The sequence below is a fragment of the Poromitra crassiceps genome (genome assembly GCF_964638095.1).
Source record: "Poromitra crassiceps genome assembly, chromosome: 11".
Taxonomy (NCBI): Eukaryota; Metazoa; Chordata; class Actinopteri; order Beryciformes; family Melamphaidae; genus Poromitra; species Poromitra crassiceps.
Window position 1 is genome coordinate 16,144,215 of NC_139643.1, and position 23,166 is coordinate 16,167,380.

At 42.8% G+C, this 23,166-nt stretch overlaps 1 protein-coding gene across 4 annotated transcripts in view; it reads left to right on the top strand.

Moving 5' to 3' along the window:
* The first annotated feature begins 3,476 nt into the window (after nucleotides 1–3,476).
* Nucleotides 3,477–23,166, top strand: part of LOC310784765 (class I histocompatibility antigen, F10 alpha chain-like) — a 62,616-nt gene continuing 42,926 nt past the window's right edge. Inside the window, exons 1-8 of one of the 4 annotated variants that reach the window (XR_014553140.1) lie at nucleotides 3,477–3,579; nucleotides 4,332–4,598; nucleotides 6,769–7,047; nucleotides 7,372–7,677; nucleotides 9,070–9,168; nucleotides 16,099–16,116; nucleotides 16,329–16,398; nucleotides 17,836–19,333. Coding sequence is in view for 2 of the 4 variants with exons in the window: in XM_083645811.1 (XP_083501937.1) it covers nucleotides 3,531–3,579; nucleotides 4,332–4,598; nucleotides 6,769–7,047; nucleotides 7,372–7,677; nucleotides 9,070–9,168; nucleotides 16,099–16,116; nucleotides 16,329–16,372 (1,062 nt within the window). In the remaining 2 variants the exon portion in view is untranslated. Of the gene's footprint in view, nucleotides 3,580–4,331; nucleotides 4,599–6,768; nucleotides 7,048–7,371; nucleotides 7,678–9,069; nucleotides 9,169–16,098; nucleotides 16,117–16,328; nucleotides 16,399–17,835; nucleotides 19,598–23,166 lie in introns of those variants that run through there. The other 3 variants (XR_014553141.1, XM_083645811.1, XM_083645812.1) reach the window with 3 other exon arrangements.

The window sequence follows — 23,166 nt, forward strand, 5'->3', positions numbered from 1 at the left end:
ATTATGCCATGCTGGAATTTCAAATTGATAATACAAACACGCACACACACACGCACACACACACCCACACACACACACACACACACCCACACACCCACACACACACACACACACACACACACACACACACACACACACACACACACACACACACACACACACACACACACACACACACACAAACTACTTATTTGGCCAAAAAGTTGTCAGTCTGAGATTTATTTTTCCAGTTATGTAAATATTTTGCTGGTATAGTTTTTTATGCAGTGTGGTAAAATCTACAGCTCTTGTTGAATTGTATTCTCCCATGCAAAAACAAATTAATTTGTATATTTGATGTTTTGATGAATTACAGCAAAAATGATCTGTCATTTAAACATTTTGACGTGCCTTAATTTAAAGTAGGTTGTGATGTGGGAGTTTTTCTCTTTAGATACTGTACTGTACATACTGAATAGAAATGCTTAATAAGTTATGTTGTGATTTTACTGTAGGCTAGATTCATTTAGGGATGTGGTATTTTGGCTCTTTGTAGAGTTTCTGAACATGTAGAGGATGATTCAGGATGCTCACAACATGTTCTGAGTTGGATTACTGAAATTAATGTCTACCGTAATTAAATTGCACTGTTGATGCATTCCTTTTGTACTGCTGTTTGGCTTTTCAATAAAGTCCCAATAGACCAAAAGTCTGGTTTGTTTGTTTGTTTGTTTGTTTGGGTGTTTGTTTAAATGCCAAGTATCCTTTTCCTTATATATGTGTGACTATAATATGAATGTTGCAGCAGGAGAACCCACTGTTGCTACTGAGACTTACATGTCATGAATGTTGTTCTGACAGGTGTTTGACTGTAAAGACTGAATGACAAAAAAAGGTTAAAATGTGACACACTATTCCTTTGACTTCCTTTTCACTCTTCAAGCTTATTTGTGTATTTGTGGATCATAGTTTTATAACCTAAAAAGGATTGTTCATGCATTCAAAGAATATCATACATGTCTTTTTTAGATTTCAGTATAGTGGCTCTATTGAATAACACCAAATGAACCTTCTGGGGCCTGTACTACGAAGCTAGTTTAACAGATCCGCGATAAGTCCCTTTGATCTGGTTTGACTGAACAGGATCAAAGCTATCTAGTTTAAGGATACTACGACGCTGGTTTTCTAGTCGATAACTGAAGCTGGGATCTGCCTGTGCACGCGCGCGTTTTTCGCTCGTGCACAGGCGCGCGTCCACGCGAAAGAGGTGCGCTAGCCAATCACATTATGAACAGCTGAGTTGATCCACGCCCACACCCATTTCCACACCCATTTCCTCGTTCCATGAAAGCGCAGTGCATGATCAGAGTTTTAGCGGATATTTAATGTATCCGCGATTTAATGTCAGAATGAAAATCCGCGTTGGATAGTCTGCTGAAGGGCTGTCTAAAGCAGCAGCTTGTATTCACATCAGTCATTTGATTTACTTTGATCAGCGATTTCTGTCTGATACAGCTGCATTGATACAGCAGCAACAAATGTAAATGTGTAATCTCAGTCTATACATTTCCACAATCTGTAAGCCTATTTAGACCATAGATTTAGAAACGCATGCTCAATGAATAATGATCTCTATCACTCATGTGTGTGGTTGCACTGATCGAATAATTCATATATAAAATAGCCTAGTATAAAGCCTAATAGCCTACTATAAAAGAGAAAACTGCTGAACTGAATTGAGACGATGCGGGCATAGTTATCATTGATAAAAACTAGCCTATTTTTGCTCATATATTGGCATACAGCCTACAGGACACAGTTCCAGCTGAAAGATGCAAGAATAGCCTGCATATTTAGTATTGGGGCTAACCCATATTTATATTATATGTATAGGCTTTTCTGGCATGTAGGAGAATATCACCCTCACTCCATTTGAGGGTCCGTTCATGATATGCGCCGCGGTGATTAATAGTGATCATATTTCTCCACGCATCGTTGAGCTGTTAAGACATAAAGTGGTAAGTAGGCTTAATTTAATTATGTAGCCTACAGAGCCACGAATGTTTTGCTTGTTCTATTCTCAGTTGACTGCAATCTATTTTTCATATGGCGATCTTATGAATGGTGAGTGACTCCAGAGAGCCGATATTATATTGGGTCTCTCATGGATTTTGATCTTATCCTCTGAAGCTAACCTGGTCACGACCAGGTTAGCTTTGCAGCGTCAGTTGCCATGGTGATTGAAAGTTAACTTGCTTTGTAGTACGGCTAAACCAGGTTTAAACTCAAACTTACTCGGATAAGGCATTAAACTAGCTTCGTAGTACAGGCTACTGATACCTCGATGAAAACACAAACATTGCTAATCTTCTTCATTGTTGTTTTAGTGCTCTTGTGTGTTTCTGCTCTCTTATATATTTATCACATGTTGCTTTTCCTTTTCCTTATATATTTGATGTCCTGTGGAGCCTCCCGGCCTAAGAAGTTCACACGAGTTTTACTTGTGCAACCAGAGTGACAATAAACATCTAGAATGATGAATCTTGAACTCTTCCAGAGAAGACAGTCACTGATTATAATGATGATTTATCAGGTTGATCATTTAGAGATCAACAGAAAGTCACATGACATCCTCATCAGTTCATTAGCCTTTTTCACTTGCCACCCAATTCACCCATTTTGTCTAAAATGCAGGAAGTAACACAGGTGCAAAAAAGTAACGAGGGTCCCGGCACTGGATCACCAAATGGATTGGAAGCTGAAAATCCTCATTAATGTTCTGCTTGCAGCTGTGTTACTTCCTGCATGTTAAACACAAAATGGGTGAAATTGGGTTGGAAGTGAAAAATGTCTCAGTTCCGAGGGAAATGCATCATCTGTATGTATGTATATGTAATATAATATAAAGTTCTAATATCAAAGTATATTTGTTTAATCCAAAGGGCTGCAGAGTTCACAGCATGTTATCAAAACTATTCCCTATATACCTCAAGCATGACAAAGTTAAAATAGCTTTAATATGATGTTGACTTGTTTCAAAGCCACTGAGGAAAAGTGTGTGTTTTGCTGTTTGAACTCAGAGTCTATAGTCCAGTGTTAAAGGCCTTCTTGTAACAGATGTGCAGTGTGTTTGGAACAGGAGCCATGTCAAAGTGAAAGCCAGGCCCAGAACAGGACACCTTCTGATTTCACCTCAATCAAACAACAAGTCCAAGATTTTAGCTTTGAAACAAGTCAAACCTCTGATAAAACAACACTGAAAGATAAACAATCAATCATTATAATCATTCTAGGAAAAATAAGTTGCTTATAGCCTATTTTTATACTGTTGCTCTCTTTGTAAGCTAGGCTCTGTCACTGTACTTAAAACCTATATTCTTCAACTCTACCTAGTAACCCGTGACTAACAGTCTTTTCTGAATTCCCATTGGTCAGAATGTCTCTTGTCCCGCCCCGTTGTGACTGTGAGGTTTCCTGATCTCAGACAGAGGAGACATCTGCGCAGAGGGAAAGTTTCAGCTGTAGTCTGTTGACTTCTTGATCAAAATAAGATGAAGGTGTTGATATTGTTGCTCCTCTTCTGTAACGTTGCATCTCCAGGTAAGATCACATTTAAAATATCTCCTTTATGTAGCATATAGTTATAAGTGCAGATTGATTCACGTAGGCTACTTATTCAGGTATGTCTGCATTATTCACAGCAGGCTTAGTGTTGCTATTGAGTCTGTGTAGCTGATCAGATTAATAAACTGCGTTATAATCACATCTGGCTTTGTTCAATTATAGCTACGTTAAGGTGAAGACTACGTTTTGATTTAATCTTTACTATAGAAACATATCCGCATGTCTGGGAACGCCCACAAAATGTTAAATGGCTGGCGCGTGTGTGTGTGTGTGTGTGTGTGTGTGTGCGTGCGTGCGTGCGTGCGTGCGCGCGTGCGTGCGCGTGCGTGCGTGTGTGCTGTGCATGTCTTTATTATTATTTGTTGCAAATCTCTTCATTTGCTCTGAGTAGCCTACAGAAAAACATACAAAGACGTTACAAGTTTACAGACAGACAGGATCAATTAAACAGTAAGAGCAGATAAATATGAAAACTATTAGTTTCCTGAAGACACACTATTTATTTATTTATTTATTTATTTATTTATGCATTTATGCATTTATGCATTTATTTATTTATTTATTTATTTATTTATTTATTGTCCCATATTCATTCAACAGTCATTGCAATTCTCTGTGGTGCTCAGGGAATTAACAAGCGATCATACATTGTTAGTATAAAAATGAATTAAAAAATGTGCCTGTACTTCAGAAACTTGAGTTCCTCACTTTAACTGTTTGTCCCACAGTGATTCACTCCCTGAAGTATTTCTACACTTCATCTTCTGGAGTCCCAAACTTCCCAGAGTTTGTAGTTGTTGGGATGGTTGATGAAGTTCAGATAACTCACTGTGACAGCAACACCAAGAGATATGAACCCAAACAGGACTGGATGATCAACGCCACAGCAGATGATCCACAGTACTGGGAGAGGAACACTGGTGTCTGTGTGGGAAACCAGCAGCGCAGCAGAAACCAAATTCATGTCGCAAAGCAGCGCTTCAACCAAACTGGAGGTTTGTTTATTTCACAATGTTTTTCATCCTCGTTTGTTGTAAAGTAGCAGACAGACAGACACACACACACACACACACACACACTCACACACACACACGCACGCACATGCACGCATGCATGCACGCATGCACACATATACACAAACACACACACACACACACACACACACACACACACACACACACACACACACAGGATTTATAGGCTACTTGCCAGAGAATTAAGGTTATTTCAATGCAAATCACGATCACATATTTAAATGTCATGTTGAATATCATTAGTGATCATTTTAAAAACACGGTTTATCCTTTCCTCAAAAACACAGACTAGTAACTGTCTAGACTGAAACTCAGTGCCACCTTCAGTGGAAGCTTCTAGAACAGCCTCAGGACAGTCTGTAGGCTCTTTCATACACAGATCGCGCAAAAATTGCCGTTTAGGAGTCCCGTAAAGCCAGCCGCCTCGCCACAGAAATTGCTTTCACACAGAGCCAAGCAGCACGGCCACATTACCGTGCTGCTGTGTACTTTCAGGTGAAATCCCCTGCTCCCGGATTGAAAGGCGAGCGGAGGGATTTCCTGCTCCTCCTAGCCCAAATGAATATTTTCATAGGTTAGTGTAGCCTAGGCTACTGTATGATGAACGAATTCATTCAACAAGACTTCCCTCCTAGTCCGCTGAGCAGGGAGGATAGTGCACTCGCATGGTGGGCGGGCAGATCGATATGGTGTCCTACTAAAATTGGAACGATACACGACCGCCCGCATATCAAACAGCTGCAGTCTGCATAACGTTCGTCGGGGGAATAGTATAGGCTATAAATGCACATGACTACTTAACGTTAGTAGTTTTTGTAAGGGAATGCACAGAGCTGATTTCGAGAGGGAATAACGTCAGACCAACTCGCCACAGACAGCTATAGCCCTCTGAAGCTTATTATTATATCCGTTAATTGTAGCCTTCCTACTAATGTCAACATCGTTTGAGCATAAAGCCTAACCGCACGGAGCATTCCTCCTGGCGTCCCTGCAGTCATGATTGTATAGGCTACTTTTTTTACTTTCACTCGTGCACTTTCTTGATACATGAGGTGATTTCCCCTGTCATTTTTTTTATGAATGAGCTGACCATTCGCACCTTTTCCGGCTCGCAGCGACATCCTTTCAAGTGGAGGCGGGTTGCCAGGTAACCCGGCGCTGTTACTACCTCCCGTCGCGGGACAAAAGGCGTAAAACAATTGTCCACCAAAGCGCGTTCACGACTTTCACATCAGAGGCGCTAATCCTATTTTCCGTGCATTTTTCGGCTTTCAAGGCCGGTGTGAAAGAGCCTTGTGTGTGTGTGTGTGTGTGTGTGTGTGTGTGTGTGTGTGTGTGTGTGTGTGTGCTGTGTTAGGATCTCTCTCTCTCTGTGGTAAAGAGAGCATAGTGACTGTTAGGATCTCTCTCTCTCTCTCTGTGGTAAAGAGAGCATAGTGACTGTGTTAGGATCTCTCTCTCTCTCTGTGGTAAAGAGAGCATAGTGACTGTGTTAGGATCTCTCTCTCTTTCTGTGGTAAAGAGAGCATAGTGACTGTGTTAGGATCTCTCTCTCTCTCTCTCTCTGTGGTAAAGAGAGCATAGTGACTGTGTTAGGATCTCTCTCTCTCTCTCTCTGTGGTAAAGAGAGCATAGTGACTGTTAGGATCTCTCTCTCTCTCTGTGGTAAAGAGAGCATAGTGACTGTTAGGATCTCTCTCTCTCTCTGTGTGGTAAAGAGAGCTGTGTTAGGATGTCTCTCTGTTTGACAGCAGTCTCTGTCTCTCTGTCTCTCTCTGAGACGTCCACACTGTCCACATGATGTTTGGCTGTGAGCACCTTCCATCCAGCCAGTAACAGCAGGAGGTGGAGATCCTCTGTGTTGGTGTCTGTGGATCAGTGTGTCTCTGTGCTAAACATGAGAGATCAACCTCTCTCTCTCTCTCTCTCTCTCCCCTCCTCTCCCTCCCTCTCTCTCTCTCTCTCTCTCTCTCTCTCCCCTCCTCTCCCTCCCTCTCTCTCTCTCTCTCTCTCTCTCTCTCTCCCCTCCTCTCCCTCCCTCTCTCTCTCTCTTTCTCTCTCCCCCTCTCTCTCCCCTCCTCTCCCTCCCTCTCTCTCTTTCTCTCTCTCTCTCTCTCTCTCTCTCTCTCAGGTGTCCACCTCTTCCAGGTGATGCGTGGCTGTGAATGGGATGATGAGACAGGAGAAGTTAATGGATATGAACAGACCGGTTATGATGGAGAAGACTTCATAGTATTTGACCTGAAGACAGAGACATGGATCGCTCCAGTACAACAGGCTGTCTTCAGCAAACACAGACTGGATAATAACAAAGCTTGGTCAGCCTTCCTGAAGTACTACCTCACCACAGAGTGCATTGATTGGCTGAAGAAGTATGTGTCCTATGGGAAGAGCACTCTGCAGAGAACAGGTAGAGTCACATGACCTGATGTAGTTTCATCAACACAACAATGTTCATCTGTCTCTTCTGTTTCTAATGTACAGAAACATGACAGTGAATATGAACCAACATATAGACACACACACACACACACACACACACACACACACACACACACACACACACACACACACACACACACACACACACACACACACACACACACACACTGTACATACAAATGTCTTTGTTTACACACATCTGTCTTTCTCTCTCTCCCTCCCTCTCTCTCTCTCTCCACTCCCCCCCCCCCCCCCTCTCCCTCTCTCTCTCTCTCTCTCTCTCTCTCTCCAGTTCTTCCCTCGATCTCTCTCCTCCAGAAGTCTCCCTCCTCTCCAGTCACCTGCCACGCTACAGGCTTCTACCCGGACAGAGTCATGTTGTTCTGGACCAGAGATGGAGAGGAGCTTCAGGACCTCATGGACCAGGGAGAGATCCTCCCCAACCACGATGGAACCTTCCAGACGAGCGTTCGGCTGAACGTTTCATCAGTCAAAGCTGAAGACTGGGGGAAGTACGAGTGTGTGTTTCAGATCTCTGGTGTCAAGGAGGACATCATCACCAAACTGGACCCAGCAGTGATCAAGACCAACAACCCAGGTAAGACTGGGATCACAGCTGATGGAGGAGGAGAGACACATTGACTTGACTTCTGACACCTGACTTGCAATTCATGTGTTTTGTTTCTGTTCTTCTGTAATGGAGCCTTTCTCTCACATTGTTGTCATGTTAGTTTCTGTCATCAGGTTCAGTTGGTTTCTGCTCATCTTGATTCATATTTTTTATTCTTTGCTTCTTTATAAATGAGAAATTGTTAGGAGATGGTTTGTATAGCAGTTTTATATCCAAATGGACACATTCATTTAAACTTGTCATCAGATTATTTAGTTCAGCCTATGTTTTCTCATGCAGTCTAGTTTCTATGCACTGTATGCTGTTCCCACATAGTTGCTTCCTCCTTGGAGGTACATTTGAGCTCAGTCTTGTTGACATACCATCATTTAGCAACCAGACAGTTTTTAACTCCATGAGAATATTGAAGACAACCAAACATGCTGGTCGCTTCACTAAAACACATGAGGTGTGTCTCTAGTTTGTCTGAGTCACATGACCTCCTCTCTCTACTTAAAATACTAAAGTGGAACAAATAGACATCATGTGATCCATCCAGTGTCACGTGACAAAGGCTACGTTCACACAGCCATCCTTAGTGCTTGAATCTAATCGTTTCCCCCCTAAGTGACTCAGATCAGTCTTTTTCATGACTGTGTGAACAGTACAAGTCACATTGAAAGTGACTTTTTTAAAGACGACCTGGGCTAGTTTCAAATGTGGAAAAACATCAGATTCAAATCTGATGTTTTGGAATGTGACTCCGGTGTGAACAGACATCTGGCCCATATCTGACTTAATGCTTCAATGTGACTTTTACGTCATTCCAGAGCGACATTCGTCACTATTCTGCGCTGGCGGGAGGAGGGAGGGAGGACCAAGCGGGCAGATTGTGATTACAAACATGGAGGACAGCTGTGAGGGAGCTAATCAGTGGAGGGACAGTGAGGTTTTAGACCTTATAAGTATTAGCAAGAAGTAGCAGCTATTGCTCCACAAAATGCCATCATTAAAATGTTGGCTCTCTTTCTCCTCCTCCTCGCTATCATCTGCTCCTGTATTCGCTGGCTTCCACTGCACAATAATTTGTAAATTAAACCGTAAACAACAGATGAAACAACATCGTCAGCTACCCCCATGTTTACTGATGTCTTCTTCTGGGTTTATGTAGAACAGCAGTGTGCTGCATGTGACGTTATAGTTGTTCTTCTGTGTATGCGGGTCACTTCAGGTCCTGTTCACACTGGAGTCTGATATGGGCCACTTTTAAAAAGTCTGTGTGAACAGCCACACACAAAAATCAGATTCAAGCACTAAGGGTGGCTGTGTGAACGTAGCGAAAGTGTGAGCGCTCTGTTTTGGTTCCATGTTTTCCTTCAGGGAGCAATACTACTCTTATCATTGGAGTGGTTGTAGGAGTGCTCCTCCTCCTGGTCATCTGCAGCGCTGCAGCCTTCATCTGGAGAAGGAAAAATAAAGGTGAGGGACCAACAAGAGTTTTCTACTCCTCATTTTACTCCACTAGAACAGAGTGCCAAAGTCACACCCTCTCCGGGTTCCCTTTCCTCACTCATTTTCCAAGGGACAAAAAGGTTTTACTCCTCATAAAGATCCACTATAGGATTTATCATCATACAATGTCTGTTGCAATATTACTGTTATTGTTCCATTCCATAACTTAAAACGTTCTGTGTGTTGCTTCTGCTAATTCAAAGTCCATCAAATATATATATCATCGTAATAGAAAGACATGTCTCGTAATAGTGACTACGTTTACATGCACAAAATATCCCGGGTTTTGCCCATATTCGGAAAAAGACAATATTCCAACTAAATGAATAATCCACTAATATTCCCGTTTACATGCAGCCGTAGCTCGCCCTCCCCGACACGTGAGGGAGGGGGAGAGAGAGAGATGCAGTTAGTTTTTCTGTTGAGAATAAACAGAGGATCACTTGGTCCATTTCAGGAGCAGCTTGCTGCTGCAAAGTTTGGCGTTGCGATATTTGCACATCCAAGTCATTCATAAAAAGTAGGCTAGTAGCCTACGTTATTACCTCGCAGGCTGGCAAGCATTGTGGACTTCCGTGGGCACTATTCTCTCTCTATAAATATCTCTCTCTTTTAATCGATGTTTCTCATCTCCTCCCGATCAGAAATGTGGGCTTTTCTTTTTGCATACCAGAGATGATGGATTATATGATTCTTCTAGTGCTTTCTAGCACACATCAGTTGACCACAAACAGGCAACATGTGTTGCAAACTGCGGTAAAAACCCTGATTGAGACGCATATTATGAATGCGCTGTATACATGATCAAAGAATCCTCCTAAAACCCGAATAATACTGGAATAACCCACATGTCTTAATCGGAAAAGGCTTAAGTTGGAAAAAGGCTCTCTTTATCCTAACACAGTCACTATGCTCTCTTTACCACAGAGCATAAATTGGGAAAATGCAACTGGAATATGCTGTTTACATGACCCTTATCAAATTCAGAATATTGTCGTTTTCCGAATAATAGTTGAATATTGTGTGCATGTAAACGTAGTCAGTGATGCACATGTCATGTAATATAATTGAGTGTTTCCTTTCATGAATCTTAATGAAGTCATCTGTCATTTAAGCAATATAGCATGAGAGCAAGTGTGTTGTGGAGAATATATTGCGGCCTCGTGGGATAACAGCTTATCAGCGGGATATATTCCACAACACCACGCAGCTCGAGTGCTATATTGCTTTTATAAAACGGTTTCCAAGTATAATAATATAATAATAATAATACTATAAGTCCGACTGGCATCGTATTCTGATAGAGTCAGTTGAAACACTACTGTAAGGCGGGACCTCTAGCAAGAAGATAGACGTGCGGGTGATTTGATTGGATCGTTCTGGAGACTGAAGTTGACATTGGCCAATCCTGGCGCTTGCTGAGAAGCTGAGAGCTTTCTGGAAAGCCCGACAGGCAGCTCGAGCCGCAGAGCTGCATTCTCAGCGCTTGCTGAGAAGCTGAGTGCTTTCTGCAAAGCCCGACACCAACTAACGTTACGGGGTTAAATGCGGGGTTAACAGCCTTTTTTTGCAAAGAAGACATTAGCCCGCATCTATTCTTGTACAAAACATAATTTTCTGCTAAGTATTAGTAAAGTTATAAGCGAAGATCGATTCACAAGGATCTGACAGCTGTCTCCGCCATTTGTTTTTTTTACATTGTCATTGTAACCAAAGCCTTTTAGTAAGAGAGTTGCGTGGCTGTAGAATCTTCGCATATTGCCATTGCAACAGACACCAACTGATAGTTCGTTTAAACTTTTATTAACATCATACCATGCATGCGAGGCAGCGTCATCATGGCTTGCTGGCTACGACTTCTTCTCTGACTCTCTGTCAGGCAAGGGTGGACTATACTAGCCTAGAGTCCCCCTATAGGTGAAAGCATGTAATAGCACTCTATCACATCCCTCCCTTCTTAGCTTTGTAATTATTTACTTCACTACCCTCTAGTTCAGAAGTCAACATCATAAACAAAACATACCAGCATTTTATTTTCCAGTTAACAGTAATTATTGTCACCTTTAGTTTTAGCAAGTCATATTTCAACTTATATATTTATTTATTTTAGCTTGCTTCTTTTATGTACTATGTAATCACAATAATACTGAACATATTACAATAACATTCTTTTTTTTATAACATTTTTATCTCTTCCTCTTTTTTTTCTCTTTTTTTTTTTATATATATATAGTCTCTCATCCCCCACAGTTGTGTGTGTTCACGTGTGTATGGTTAGTGCGGGTGGACTACCACACTACCTAAGGAGATAAGGGCGCATTCTTGCCCATGAAGGTATCTCCTTCATGCTGAGTAGTCCTTCCACTGGCGTGGAGGCCGTTTGTCCCTTTTTGACCGGCGCAACACATCGGCTGGCGTACCACCCGGTGCAGTATCTTCAGGGGTCACCGCTGGCATTGCACTGTCCTCTGATTTGTTAGTATTTGTGTCCTCCAGTACTTCAGCTGCTGGTGGACTGGGTTCCAGTACGTCCTCCTCCTCTGTAGTGGTGGGAGCGGGCTCAGGGAGATCCTTGTCCTGCCTGCTGAATAGTTGATCGACATGTCGCCTGACCACTCTTCCATCCCCCAGCAACACAGTATAGGAAACTGACCCTGTTAGCTCCTGTACTAGACCTGGTATCCATTTAGGTCCATGTCCAAAGTTCTTAGTGTAAACAGAGTCACCTTTCACAAAGTTGCGATGTTTGGCATGTCTGTGGTAGTTCTTCTAACTTGTTTGTTTTGACTCGACTTTCTGTTTCAAGTCTGGGTGAATCAGGTCAAGTGTACACCTCAGCTTCCTTCCCATCATCATTTCAGCTGGTGACAGTCCAGTGGTCGACTGTGGCGTGATGCGATAGCTAAATAAAGCCTGATCCACCTTTGTCTCCACTCTATCACCTGTACTTTTCTTCATCAACTCTTTGAAGGTTTGTACCGCCCTCTCTGCTAGACCGTTAGATGAGGGGTGGTACGGCGCTGATGTGACATGTGTGATCCCATTTCTAGACATAAACTCTTTCATTTGTTCACTGACAAAACACTGAGCATTGTCCGACACTATCATCTCTGGAATACCATGTGTGCTGAAACTGTTCCTCAAACAATTTACAGTTACTGCAGATGTGGATGAGTTCACAGGAAAAACATCCAACCACTTTGAATGTGCATCTACAATTACTAGGAACATTTTACCCAAGAAGGGACCTGCATAGTCGATGTGGAGTCTTCTCCACGGCTTTTCAGGCCACTCCCATGGATGGAGTGGTGCACTCGCTGGTGCCTTCCTGTGTTCCTGACATGTGGTGCATGACTTTACCTTACTCTCTATATCAGCGTCCATGTGAGGCCACCACATGTAACCTCTTGCTAGGCCCTTCATGCGGCTCATTCCTGGGTGCGACTGGTGTAATTCCTCCAGCATGTGAGCTCGTCCCCTCTCTGGTATGACGACACGGGCTCCCCACAACACACAGCCATCTTGCACACTTAGCTCACATTGTCTCTGTCGATAAGGATTAAAGTCTGTGTCATGGTTATCTGGCCATCCTCTCAGGATATACTCACGTACCCTGGAGAGTATGGGATCCTTTGTTGTCCATTTTTGTAGCTTTGCTGACGTCATCGGCGGACCGTGGTCCTGCTCCATCATTAGCACTTGCTCCTCTGTCGATGACACCACAGGACACTCTGGAAGTGGGAGGCGGCTAAGAGCATCAGCGTTGCCATTATCTTTGCCTGCTCTGTATCTGATGACATACTCATACGCTCTCAGCAGCACTGCCCATCTCATTATTCTCTGTGACGCCATCTGTGGAACCGCTTTCATCTCATTTAGTAAACTTATTAAGGGCTTGTGATCGGTGCAAATCACAAACTTCCTCCCATATAGATACTTATGAAAACGCGTTACTCCGAACACAATGGCTAAACCCTCTTTATCCAATTGGGAATAGTTCTTTTCTGCAGCACTAAGCGTTCGTGACATAAACCCGATGGGTTTCTCCTCACCGTCTGGCATGCGGTGGGCTAAGACAGCTCCAACTCCGTATGGCGAAGCGTCGCAAGCCAGTATTAGCTCTTTCTTTTCATCATAATGAACTAACACACTGCTTGACTGTAACAGTTCCTTGGACTTATCAAAAGCCTTCTCCTGCTCTGGTCCCCAAGCCCATGGCTCATCTTTCCTCAGCAACTGGTATAGCGGTGCCAAGAAGGTTGATAGATTTGGCAGGAACTTGTTGTAGAAATTCAACAGTCCCAAGTAGGCTTTAAGCTCAGTCACTGTAGTAGGTGCTGGCGCTTCCTGCACTGCTTTCACCTTTGCTGGTACTGTATGAAGTCCCTTGGCGTCCACTCGATGTCCTAGGAATGTCACTTCCTTCTCCATGAATTTGCATTTGCTCCGTTTTAGGCGTAAGCCTGCCTGCTCTAGTCTCTGTAAGACTAGCTCCAGTGTGCGGATGTGATCCTCATCATCCTTTCCTGTCAGAAGTATATCGTCTAGATACACAGCCACATTTCTGATGCCCCGTGGCACACCCTCCATTGTGCGCTGGAAAATAGCTGGACTGGAGCTTACCCCGAAAGGTAACCTTGTATATCTGAATAGTCCCTTATGTGTATTTACTGTCACCTATTTTCTGGATTCCTCATCCAGCACGATCTGTTGATAAGCGTGGCTCATATCTAGTTTAGTGTACTTCTCCCCTCCATCTAAAGAGGTGATCAGGTCTTCCAATAGTGGAATGGGGTACTCCTCTAAAGGAGACACTTTGTTTACTGTGAGCTTATAGTCTCCACAGATTCTCACTTCACTGTCCGGTTTTAAGACGGGAACAATTGGTGCAGCCCAATCTGAGAATTTCACTGGTTCTATGATTTTTGTATTTTCTAGTCTCTCTAGTTCACGTTCCACTTTTCTTTTTATCGCGAACGGCACTGACCTTGGCTTATAAAAGCATGGGGTGGCATCACGGTTCACATGTATCTTAGCAGTGAATCCTTTCAGCATTCCTAGCTCATCCTTGAACACTGTTTCATGTTTTGTGAGTACTTCCTGTAGTGTATTCCCTTTATCCTCTATCTTTTTTACTTCTTGCCAGTCTATAGGTATTTTTAGAGCCTTTATCCAACCCCGCCCTACTAGACTTGGCCCGGAGCCTTTTACTACGAACACTCCACTGTTAGTTTTGATGCACCTAGTACTCTCACCCTGTGACCACCATATGTCCTCAGGTTTAGCTTACACTTCATTAGACTAGGTTTCTGTACATCTTTCCATAAGTTGTGGAATGCTTTCCTTGACATTATGGTTAATCCACAACCAGTGTCTACCTCATAGGTTACACTTTTACCATTTACAAGTAGTTCTTTCCTTATTGGCTCTTCTCTGGGAATGACTATCTCTTCCTGCACATTATACATAGTCATTGCTGTACTATTTATTCTGTAAATAGTTAACACCTCATCACTACTACTGGCACTTCCATCTTCTTGCATGAAATGTGCTCTCTTGTCCTGTTTCCAACTTCCCCCTTTTTGCTTTTTATTACCTTTCACTTTCCCACTATCAACAGGTCTTGACCTACAGGCTCTCTTTATGTGCCCCACTTTTCCACAGTTGTGACACTTTTCTCCTGCAAACCTGCATTCCTTGGCCAGATGGTTCGTTCCACCACACCTGTAACATTTCACATTTCCGGACTGCTCCTTTGTGCGTGCATCTGTCATTTTGCACACTGAACCTGTTGCTCGGTTCCATTTAGCATTGTCTCTCATGCTGTTCAAGTCCTTAATGTCCTTATTTGCGGCCTCCATTGCCTGTGCATGCCTCAGTGCAGTCTCAAATGTCAAGCCGTCCTCCGACAGCAGCCGCCGCTGTATACGGTCATCATTTATCCCGCAGACTAATCTGTCCCGTAACATCACTGTCAGAGTATTTCCAAAATTACAATCCTGTGCAAGCTTCCTTAGCTCTGCCACATATTCAATGACACTTTCATCGGACTTCCTGCCCCTGGTATTGAACTTCCACCGCTGAACTATTTCACTCGGCTTCGGGTTGAAATGGTTCTTTAACAACCTCACCAGTTCATCATACGAACGGTCTCCTGGTCGCTGCGGACTTAGCAGGTTCCTCATCAGCGTCTAGGTCTGTGCGCCCACACAGCTCAGTAGCACAGCTTTCTTCTTGTCAGCATCATCAATTTCGTTTGCCACGAAGAAGTGATCCAAGATCTCGCAGTACTCTTCCCAGTTCTGCGACTTGTTGTCAAACGGTGCCACTGTTCCAACTGTAGCAGCCATGTCTTTATTTCTTTTTAACTTCTTGATATAGCGAGCGCGCAGCTTTCGTTAGCTTGCAGCAACACGTTAATATCCACGTTACGGCGATAGCGTTAGCTTTAGCCTAGCTAGCCAAACTTCACTTGAGCTAACTATTTACACTCAAAACTCACGCCTGTATCTGCCGAACATTCTTCCGGTTTATCCTCGTCGCCATATGTAGTATCTTCGCATATTGCCATTGCAACAGACACCAACTGATAGTTCGTTTAAACTTTTATTAACATCATACCATGCATGCGAGGCAGCGTCATCATGGCTTGCTGGCTACGACTTCTTCTCTGACTCTCTGTCAGTCAAGGGTGGACTATACTAGCCTAGAGTCCCCCTATAGGTGAAAGCATGTAATAGCACTCTATCACATCGGCCATGGGTTATGAGTTGCGTGGCCATGGGTTATTGGAGTGGGTTACGGGATTTATACGATGGCTGTGAACCAATCAGATTGCTTGATTTGAGAGAGCCGTTTTATAATGAGTAATAATGTCACCTCTTGTCTGTATTTCAGGCTTCAATCCTGCTCACAGTGAGTCTTCCTTTGATTGTTTTGGACCATCTGCTGGACTGTAATGTGTCATGTTAGGATCTGTTGCTTGCATGGTTTGTCCTTATAAAGGACATGGCAGAAGAGCAGACATTAGTAATCAATCACTAATCTCTCAACATGTCCACTTCTGTTTCTTACATTATTACTGTTCATTTCATGTTAAATGGTTTTATTTTGTGGACTTTTTGTAGCTTCGGAGCCTTCGTCTACTGAATTACCTGCTATCACATCATAGTGAGTGTTTCATCATGTGAGAACACAGTGAGTATGTTCAATAAAGCTTTCATCAAAATAAACATGTCAACTATTCTCTGCACATGTTGACTCAACCAAAGCTACATAAGTACTGTAGTGAATATAACTATTCTCTGCACATGTTGACTCAACCAAAGCTACATAAGTACTGTAGTGAATATAACTATTCTCTGCACATGTTGACTCAACCAAAGCTACATAAGTACTGTAGTGAATATAACTATTCTCTACACATGTTGACTCAACCAAAGCTACATAAGTACTGTAGTGAATATAACTATTCTCTGCACATGCTCACTCAACCAAAGCTACATAAGTACTGTAGTGAATATAACGATTCTCTGCACATGTTGACTCAACCAAAGCTACATAAGTACTGTAGTGAATATAACTATTCTCTGCACATGTTGACTCAACCAAAGCTACATAAGTACTGTAGTGAATATAACTATTCTCTACACATGTTGACTCAACCAAAGCTACATAAGTACTGTAGTGAATATAACTATTCTCTGCACATGTTGACTCAACCAAAGCTACATAAGTACTGTAGTGAATATAACTATTCTCTGCACATGTTGACTCAACCAAAGCTACATAAGTACTGTAGTGAATATAACTATTCTGTGCACATGTTGACTCAACCAAAGCTTGAATATAACTATTCTGTGCACATGCTCACTCAACCAAAGCTACATAAGTACTGTAGTGAATATAACTATTCTGTGCACATGTTGACTCAACCAAAGCTTGAATATAACTATTCTGTGCACATGCTCACTCAACCAAAGCTACATAAGTACTGTAGTGAATATAACTATTCTGTGCACATGTTAACTCAACCAAAGCTACATAAGTACTGTAGTGAATATAACTATTCTGTGCACATGTTGACTCAACCAAAGCTACATAAGTACTGTAGTGAATATAACTATTCTCTGCACATGCTCACTCAACCAAAGCTACATAAGTACTGTAGTGAATATAACTATTCTCTGCACATGTTGACTCAACCAAAGCTACATAAGTACTGTAGTGAATATAACTATTTTCTGCACATGTTGACTCAACCAAAGCTACATAAGTAGGCTACTGTAGTGAATATCAGCCTGTGTGTGAATACTCACAGATCTATTATCACATGTTCTGTCTTCACTAAATGAGATGAACACATGTGGAGTTGTGATTCACAGACTGCTGAGGATTCAAAAAGTCTTTCTGATCAAACATCTCCTCTCTCAGTGTGACAGTGCAATTACAGAAAACAGCTGCTGTTGAGTTTTGACGTACAAAAATCTGATCGCATCATTCTATATCTTCTCAGCATGTATCTTTTGATCCAGACATTAATATCCCATACAATATGAAAGCAAATAGACTGCACACAGTGTGAACAATAACTTCAATATTCCACCATGTGTGTCTGTTAATCTGTCTTGACAGGCGACCAGTGAAGATAAGAAGAGGAAGGTGAACTCCAATCAATTAACGAGGCATCAACAGCAGTTTTTTTTTCCTCATTTCAAAGTAAAGTGCATGTGAGGAAGGATCAGCTGCTTCCCTCCACGTATGATGTGCTGGATTCTTTCAGTTGGAACCCGCTGCAGGTGATCCATCAGAATCACACAGATCTCTTCATGCTTTTATTGATCCTTGTACTTCAACAGTCTGATAACACAGTGCAACCAAACTTCACTATGCCGCTGTTGGTGCACTTTCAGCTCGTCGACAAGATCGGATCGACATTTGGGCCGGTCTCTCTCAAACATCTGTGTCGTAGAGAATTGTAGTAGAATGGGAAGTGGGTGGGTCTTTTATTTTATTTTAGATCAATTTAGTTCCGTCCAGTTAGAATCCAGTAGTTGGCGGTAATGTGACAATTTGGATGCCAACTGCCGTTAAACACCAAAGAAGAAGAAGAAGACATCAGTTCAGTCTATGACATCAGATCTTTAGGTCGCTGGTTCGAATCCGGCTCCCAGACATCACAATACATATGACATCATCAGTCAGTGTGGGTATGACATCAGTTGGTATGAGAGGGCCTTTTCTACAGCAGCCCCCACATTTCAATCTATATCAATTCCAAAAAATGGCGCTTTAGTTACTTCAGTGGTAACACCTGTGTTACTTCATGGCTGGTAGTCTGGGCCGTTAGCGAGAGCAGTGCTCCTCTGTCAGCTAGTCTGGCAATGAAGGGAGCTGAATAAGTCTCGCCACCGGATGTGTGCAAGTCTGGTCGTCCACCTTGACGTCAGCAGACCGTACGTTGTTATCAAGTCCAGGAGAGAGGTTGCTGACTGTTCCTATTGGCCAAAGCACTGAGGGTGTGTGATCATGACCCTCAGAAGAAAAGTCATGTCCGCACAGTGAAAATGAGCTCCCAGGTCAGTTCTTACATGATCATGACAACCTTCCTGATGGAAAGGTCTGTCTTCTCTGTGCAGCGAGGTGAGGTCTGTGGAGAAGCAGTCTCTCTGTACTCGTTGAAGGAGGGAGCTTTGGGAGGTTCTGCTCCACTGTCCCTGTGTCAGTGGAATCTGAGCACGGTGCTCTGCCTCTACCTGACACTTCCTTTAGCATGCTGACACACACACTGCATTTTGCTTTGTCAATTCACCAACAATATCTTGTGTCTTTGAGTTTATAATCAGCTGTGAATTGATCAGTGATTTTCTTTTTCACTGCAGGTGATTTTATACATCTCACATTGTTGAGTTTGTTTTGCTTCAGTTCAGTTCTCCTGGATGCTGCTGTGGCTCAGTGCTCTGCTCTGTCATTGTAAAGCCGTTCAAATCTCTATAAAGCTGTGGAATTGATCTCCAGTCTGTACAGCTTTTTGTATATTAGTGCGTTTTCAATAGTTGTTTTTTAAATGTTGTATTTGGTGAACGGGACTCCTCCCTGATTTTCTAGGAAATTATACAGTCAGATATTTTGTGTAGATGTTTTAATGAATAATGCTGTTTTTTATTCAAAATGTGTTGTTGTAAACTGTTTGTGTGTGTGTGTGTGTGTGTGTGTGTGTGTGTGTGTTGTGTGTGTGTGTGTGTGTGTGTGTGTGTGTGTGTGTGTGTGTGTGTGTGTGTGTGTGTGTGTGTGTGTGTGTGTGAGAGAGTGAGAGTGGAGATTTATAAGCGGTTAAAGAGTTTTAGGCTACAGCATATTTCTTGTTGGCACAACTTGTATGAAATAGAGTTTGATTAATAAATGAAATGTTTCTGAAAACATAAGAGTTGTTTATTTATTTGTGGATTTGTGGATCATAATCATAACCAAAGGATGATTCATGCATTCAAAGAATATCATGCATGCACATGTATTTGTTATAATTATTTCAGTATAGTGGCTGTATTAAATAAGACCAAATTAACTTTGTGATACCTTGATGAAAACACAAACATTGCTAATATTCTTCTATGTTGCTTTTTTCTTTTCAAATGTATATTATTATTATGACTCCTGTGTGTTTCTGCTCTCTTATGCTGTTCATCACATGCTGCTTTTCCTTATATGTGATGTCCTGTGGAGCCCCCTGCTGGCCTAAGACTTTCACACAAGTGTACCTGTGCAACCAGAGTGACAATAAACATCAGAGAGCAGAGGCACAGATCATAATGATGATTTATCAGCTTAATATTTAGAGACCAACATCAAGTCACATGACATCCTCATCAGGTCATTTCTCAGTGTGTCATTTCTCACACACTGTGTGTGTGTGTGTGTGTGTGTGTGTGTGTGTGTGTGTGTGTGTGTGTATGTGTGTGTGTGTGTGTGTGTGTGTGTGTGTGTGTGTGTGTAATAGCGTTGCACCAAGCGAAGCCTGAAAAATGCCGGACTCAGGTGATTTCCCAGAAACTGTATAGATGGAGTTACACTATCTGTCCACAGGTGGCGCTGTAACACAGTGTGGCTCTGACTTCTATAAGGCCAAACTGCTCCTCATCAATACTGATCATGTACAGTTAGTTTGTCACAACAGTCTCAGCTGTTTGCTGATCTGTCTTATTATACTCAGGGTTTAGACAGATCAAATTAAACACAGTTCACCATGTTGACTTTGACTTTATTCATTTAATGTATTCATGCAGCAGACTGAAAACAGAGCAGGATTTGACATCAAGGCACTGCAATCACAAATCATTCAAGAGAGTCTAATATTCACACACATGAACAAGACAAAGTAGAAAATATAGGTTAAAAGAAATGAAAAGATCATCAGAATGACATGTTAAAGGTACAACAGCTCCTAACACAGAACATATATAGTGTCATGTGATGTCTGTGAAGTTCAGTGGTTGAACTGAGAAGAACTTTATAATGTCTGCTGTGTGTTTCACTGAACATGTGACAATATGCAAATGATGCCAGACAAAACACCCCAATGTGTGTGTGTGTGTGCGTGTGTGTGTGTGTGTGTGTGTGTGTGTGTGTGTGTGTGTAGGTGTATGTGTGTGTGTGTGTGTGTGTGTGTGTGTGTGTGTGTGTGTGTGTGTGAATGTGAACAGAGCGCTCCTGAAAAAGAGAGCATTGCTCTCAGTGAGACTCCCCCTGATACATAAAGGTACATTTATTTCAATCAGGAGAGACTAGATACCAGAGAATGAATCAAATAATATTTATTACAATAGTGAATGCATGATGAATTACAGGAAATATGATGAGAATGAGGTATTGTTAATAGTCTTTGGCGCTTAGACGCCACAGGGAGATATTGAGATAGAGCTGCATCAGCCATGAGCAGCAGCCAGATATATCCCCCTGTAGAGTCTAGATACTGGTGGTGGTGATGGTGATGCCTCTCCTTCTGAAGCTGATGAGACTCTTCAGACTGAAGGATCTGATGGGTCTGTGAAGACTGGGTGGAGAAGGAGAGGTGGAGGGTGTGAGACTGTCAGCAGCCAGGTTGGGAGGCTGAATGGATAGAAACAAGCATATTTATTAGGACAACAGCCATGTGATAGGCTTACGATGAGGGGTGAAAAGCAATGTGATAGGCTTACAATGGAGGTGTGTGGGCTGAGAGGTCATGTGACGCTATGGTATTGGATAATAGAGACCAGGTGGCAAACAGCTGATTATTCAATTGAAGCCTGGAAGTTGACAGGTTATTTGAGCAGATTTGAAGGGGTGGAGAAATAAGAAGTGAACTGAGGAAGTGCAGATTATAGTCTTCCTGACTGAACTTACGTTAGAACGTCATTCAGCAAAGCTTTCATTGGACTTTCATCAGAGTATCCAGGGTGATCACATGATCCAATCTCTTTTTCACACACACACACACACACACACACACACACACACACACACACACACACACACACATACACACACACACACACACACACACACACACACACACACACACACACACACACACACACACACCTGGAAACTGACCAGTACTAACCACAGTCTGATCTGCTGGCCACTGAGCAGCTCCACTGGAGCAGTTGGGGTTAAGGGCCTTGCTCAATGGCACCTCAGCAGTGTTGACAATGAGGGAGGGGCAAGTGCTGCTTTTTCATTTTCACCAGCAGACTCATCCTGCCGGTCGTGGGGATTGAACCGACGACCCTCTGCACGTTCCATAAAACAAGAAAGGCTTCCCAAAGCAGTAAGGAAGCACTAAAGGCTCTTGACAAAGTGTCTCCTGGATGAGTTGGGAGTGAGAATGTGTTGTCCACTCACAAGTCACTGAGCCCTCACCTCACGCAGGGTTAAAGTGCTCATTACAAACACCTGTAGATAGAAGCACTGCAAATATTAATAAGCTTACACAAATATAAACAATATGCACAATGAAGGCATAAACATATCTTATGTGTCTCAGCAGAAAACCACAGAGGGGTTATGAATAATAATCATCATCATCATCATCATCATCATCATCATCATCATCATCATAATAATAATAATAATAGGATCATTATGATCCTACTTGAATCTCAGGTGGTTGTATAAGCTGCAGGAGCCTAAAGTCAAACAGAGATAATCTCAAATTCTAATATCAAAGTATTTGTTTAATCCAAAGGGCTGCAGAGTTCACAGTGTTATCAAAACTATTCCCTATATGCCTCAAGCATGACAAAGTTAAAATAGCTTTAATATTGTAGCGTATCGGGTAATTACGTGTATTGGGGTGGTTCCGTGCTTGGCTAGGAACTGATATGTGTGGGTGTGTTCCTAGGGGGAAGGGGATATATGTGACCAGCGGCCGGGGCGGAGGCCAGTCAGGCCAGGGTGGGCGAGCTGACCGGGTGGTTTAGAGCTAGCAGCGAAGCTAGCTGCTAGGAGCGTGTATTGTGAAGACAAGAATAAAAAGCCTGTACCAACTTCAAGTCTCCAGTTCCTTGGACGAATACCCACTTCGTTACATTGGTGTCAGACAGTAAAGCGGTAACGCCTCTGATTCGGCCGAGAGGGGAGAGGGTGAGAAGGAACGGCAAAAGAGACGGGTGGTGCGGCTTTTTGGCTCTAGAAACTAGCGCTAGTAAGTTAGCTACCAGGGGTGCTAACTGCTAACTGCTAGCTGCTAAAACCACGTGCGATGGTGCGCGGAGAATCAAGTATCTCCGGAGAATGGCCATCGGTGAACGGGAGGAAAGGAGAGCTGACGGCGGGGATCAGCTCGATGCTGGCGGGCATGGAGGCCCGTGTGTTGAGAGAGGTCGGACGGCTGGTGCAAGAGACTCCTGCCTGGGCAGTAGAGGTGATGCGGGCGCTGCGAGAAGTCATGCAGCGGGTGGACTTGATGAGCGCGGAGGTAATGCA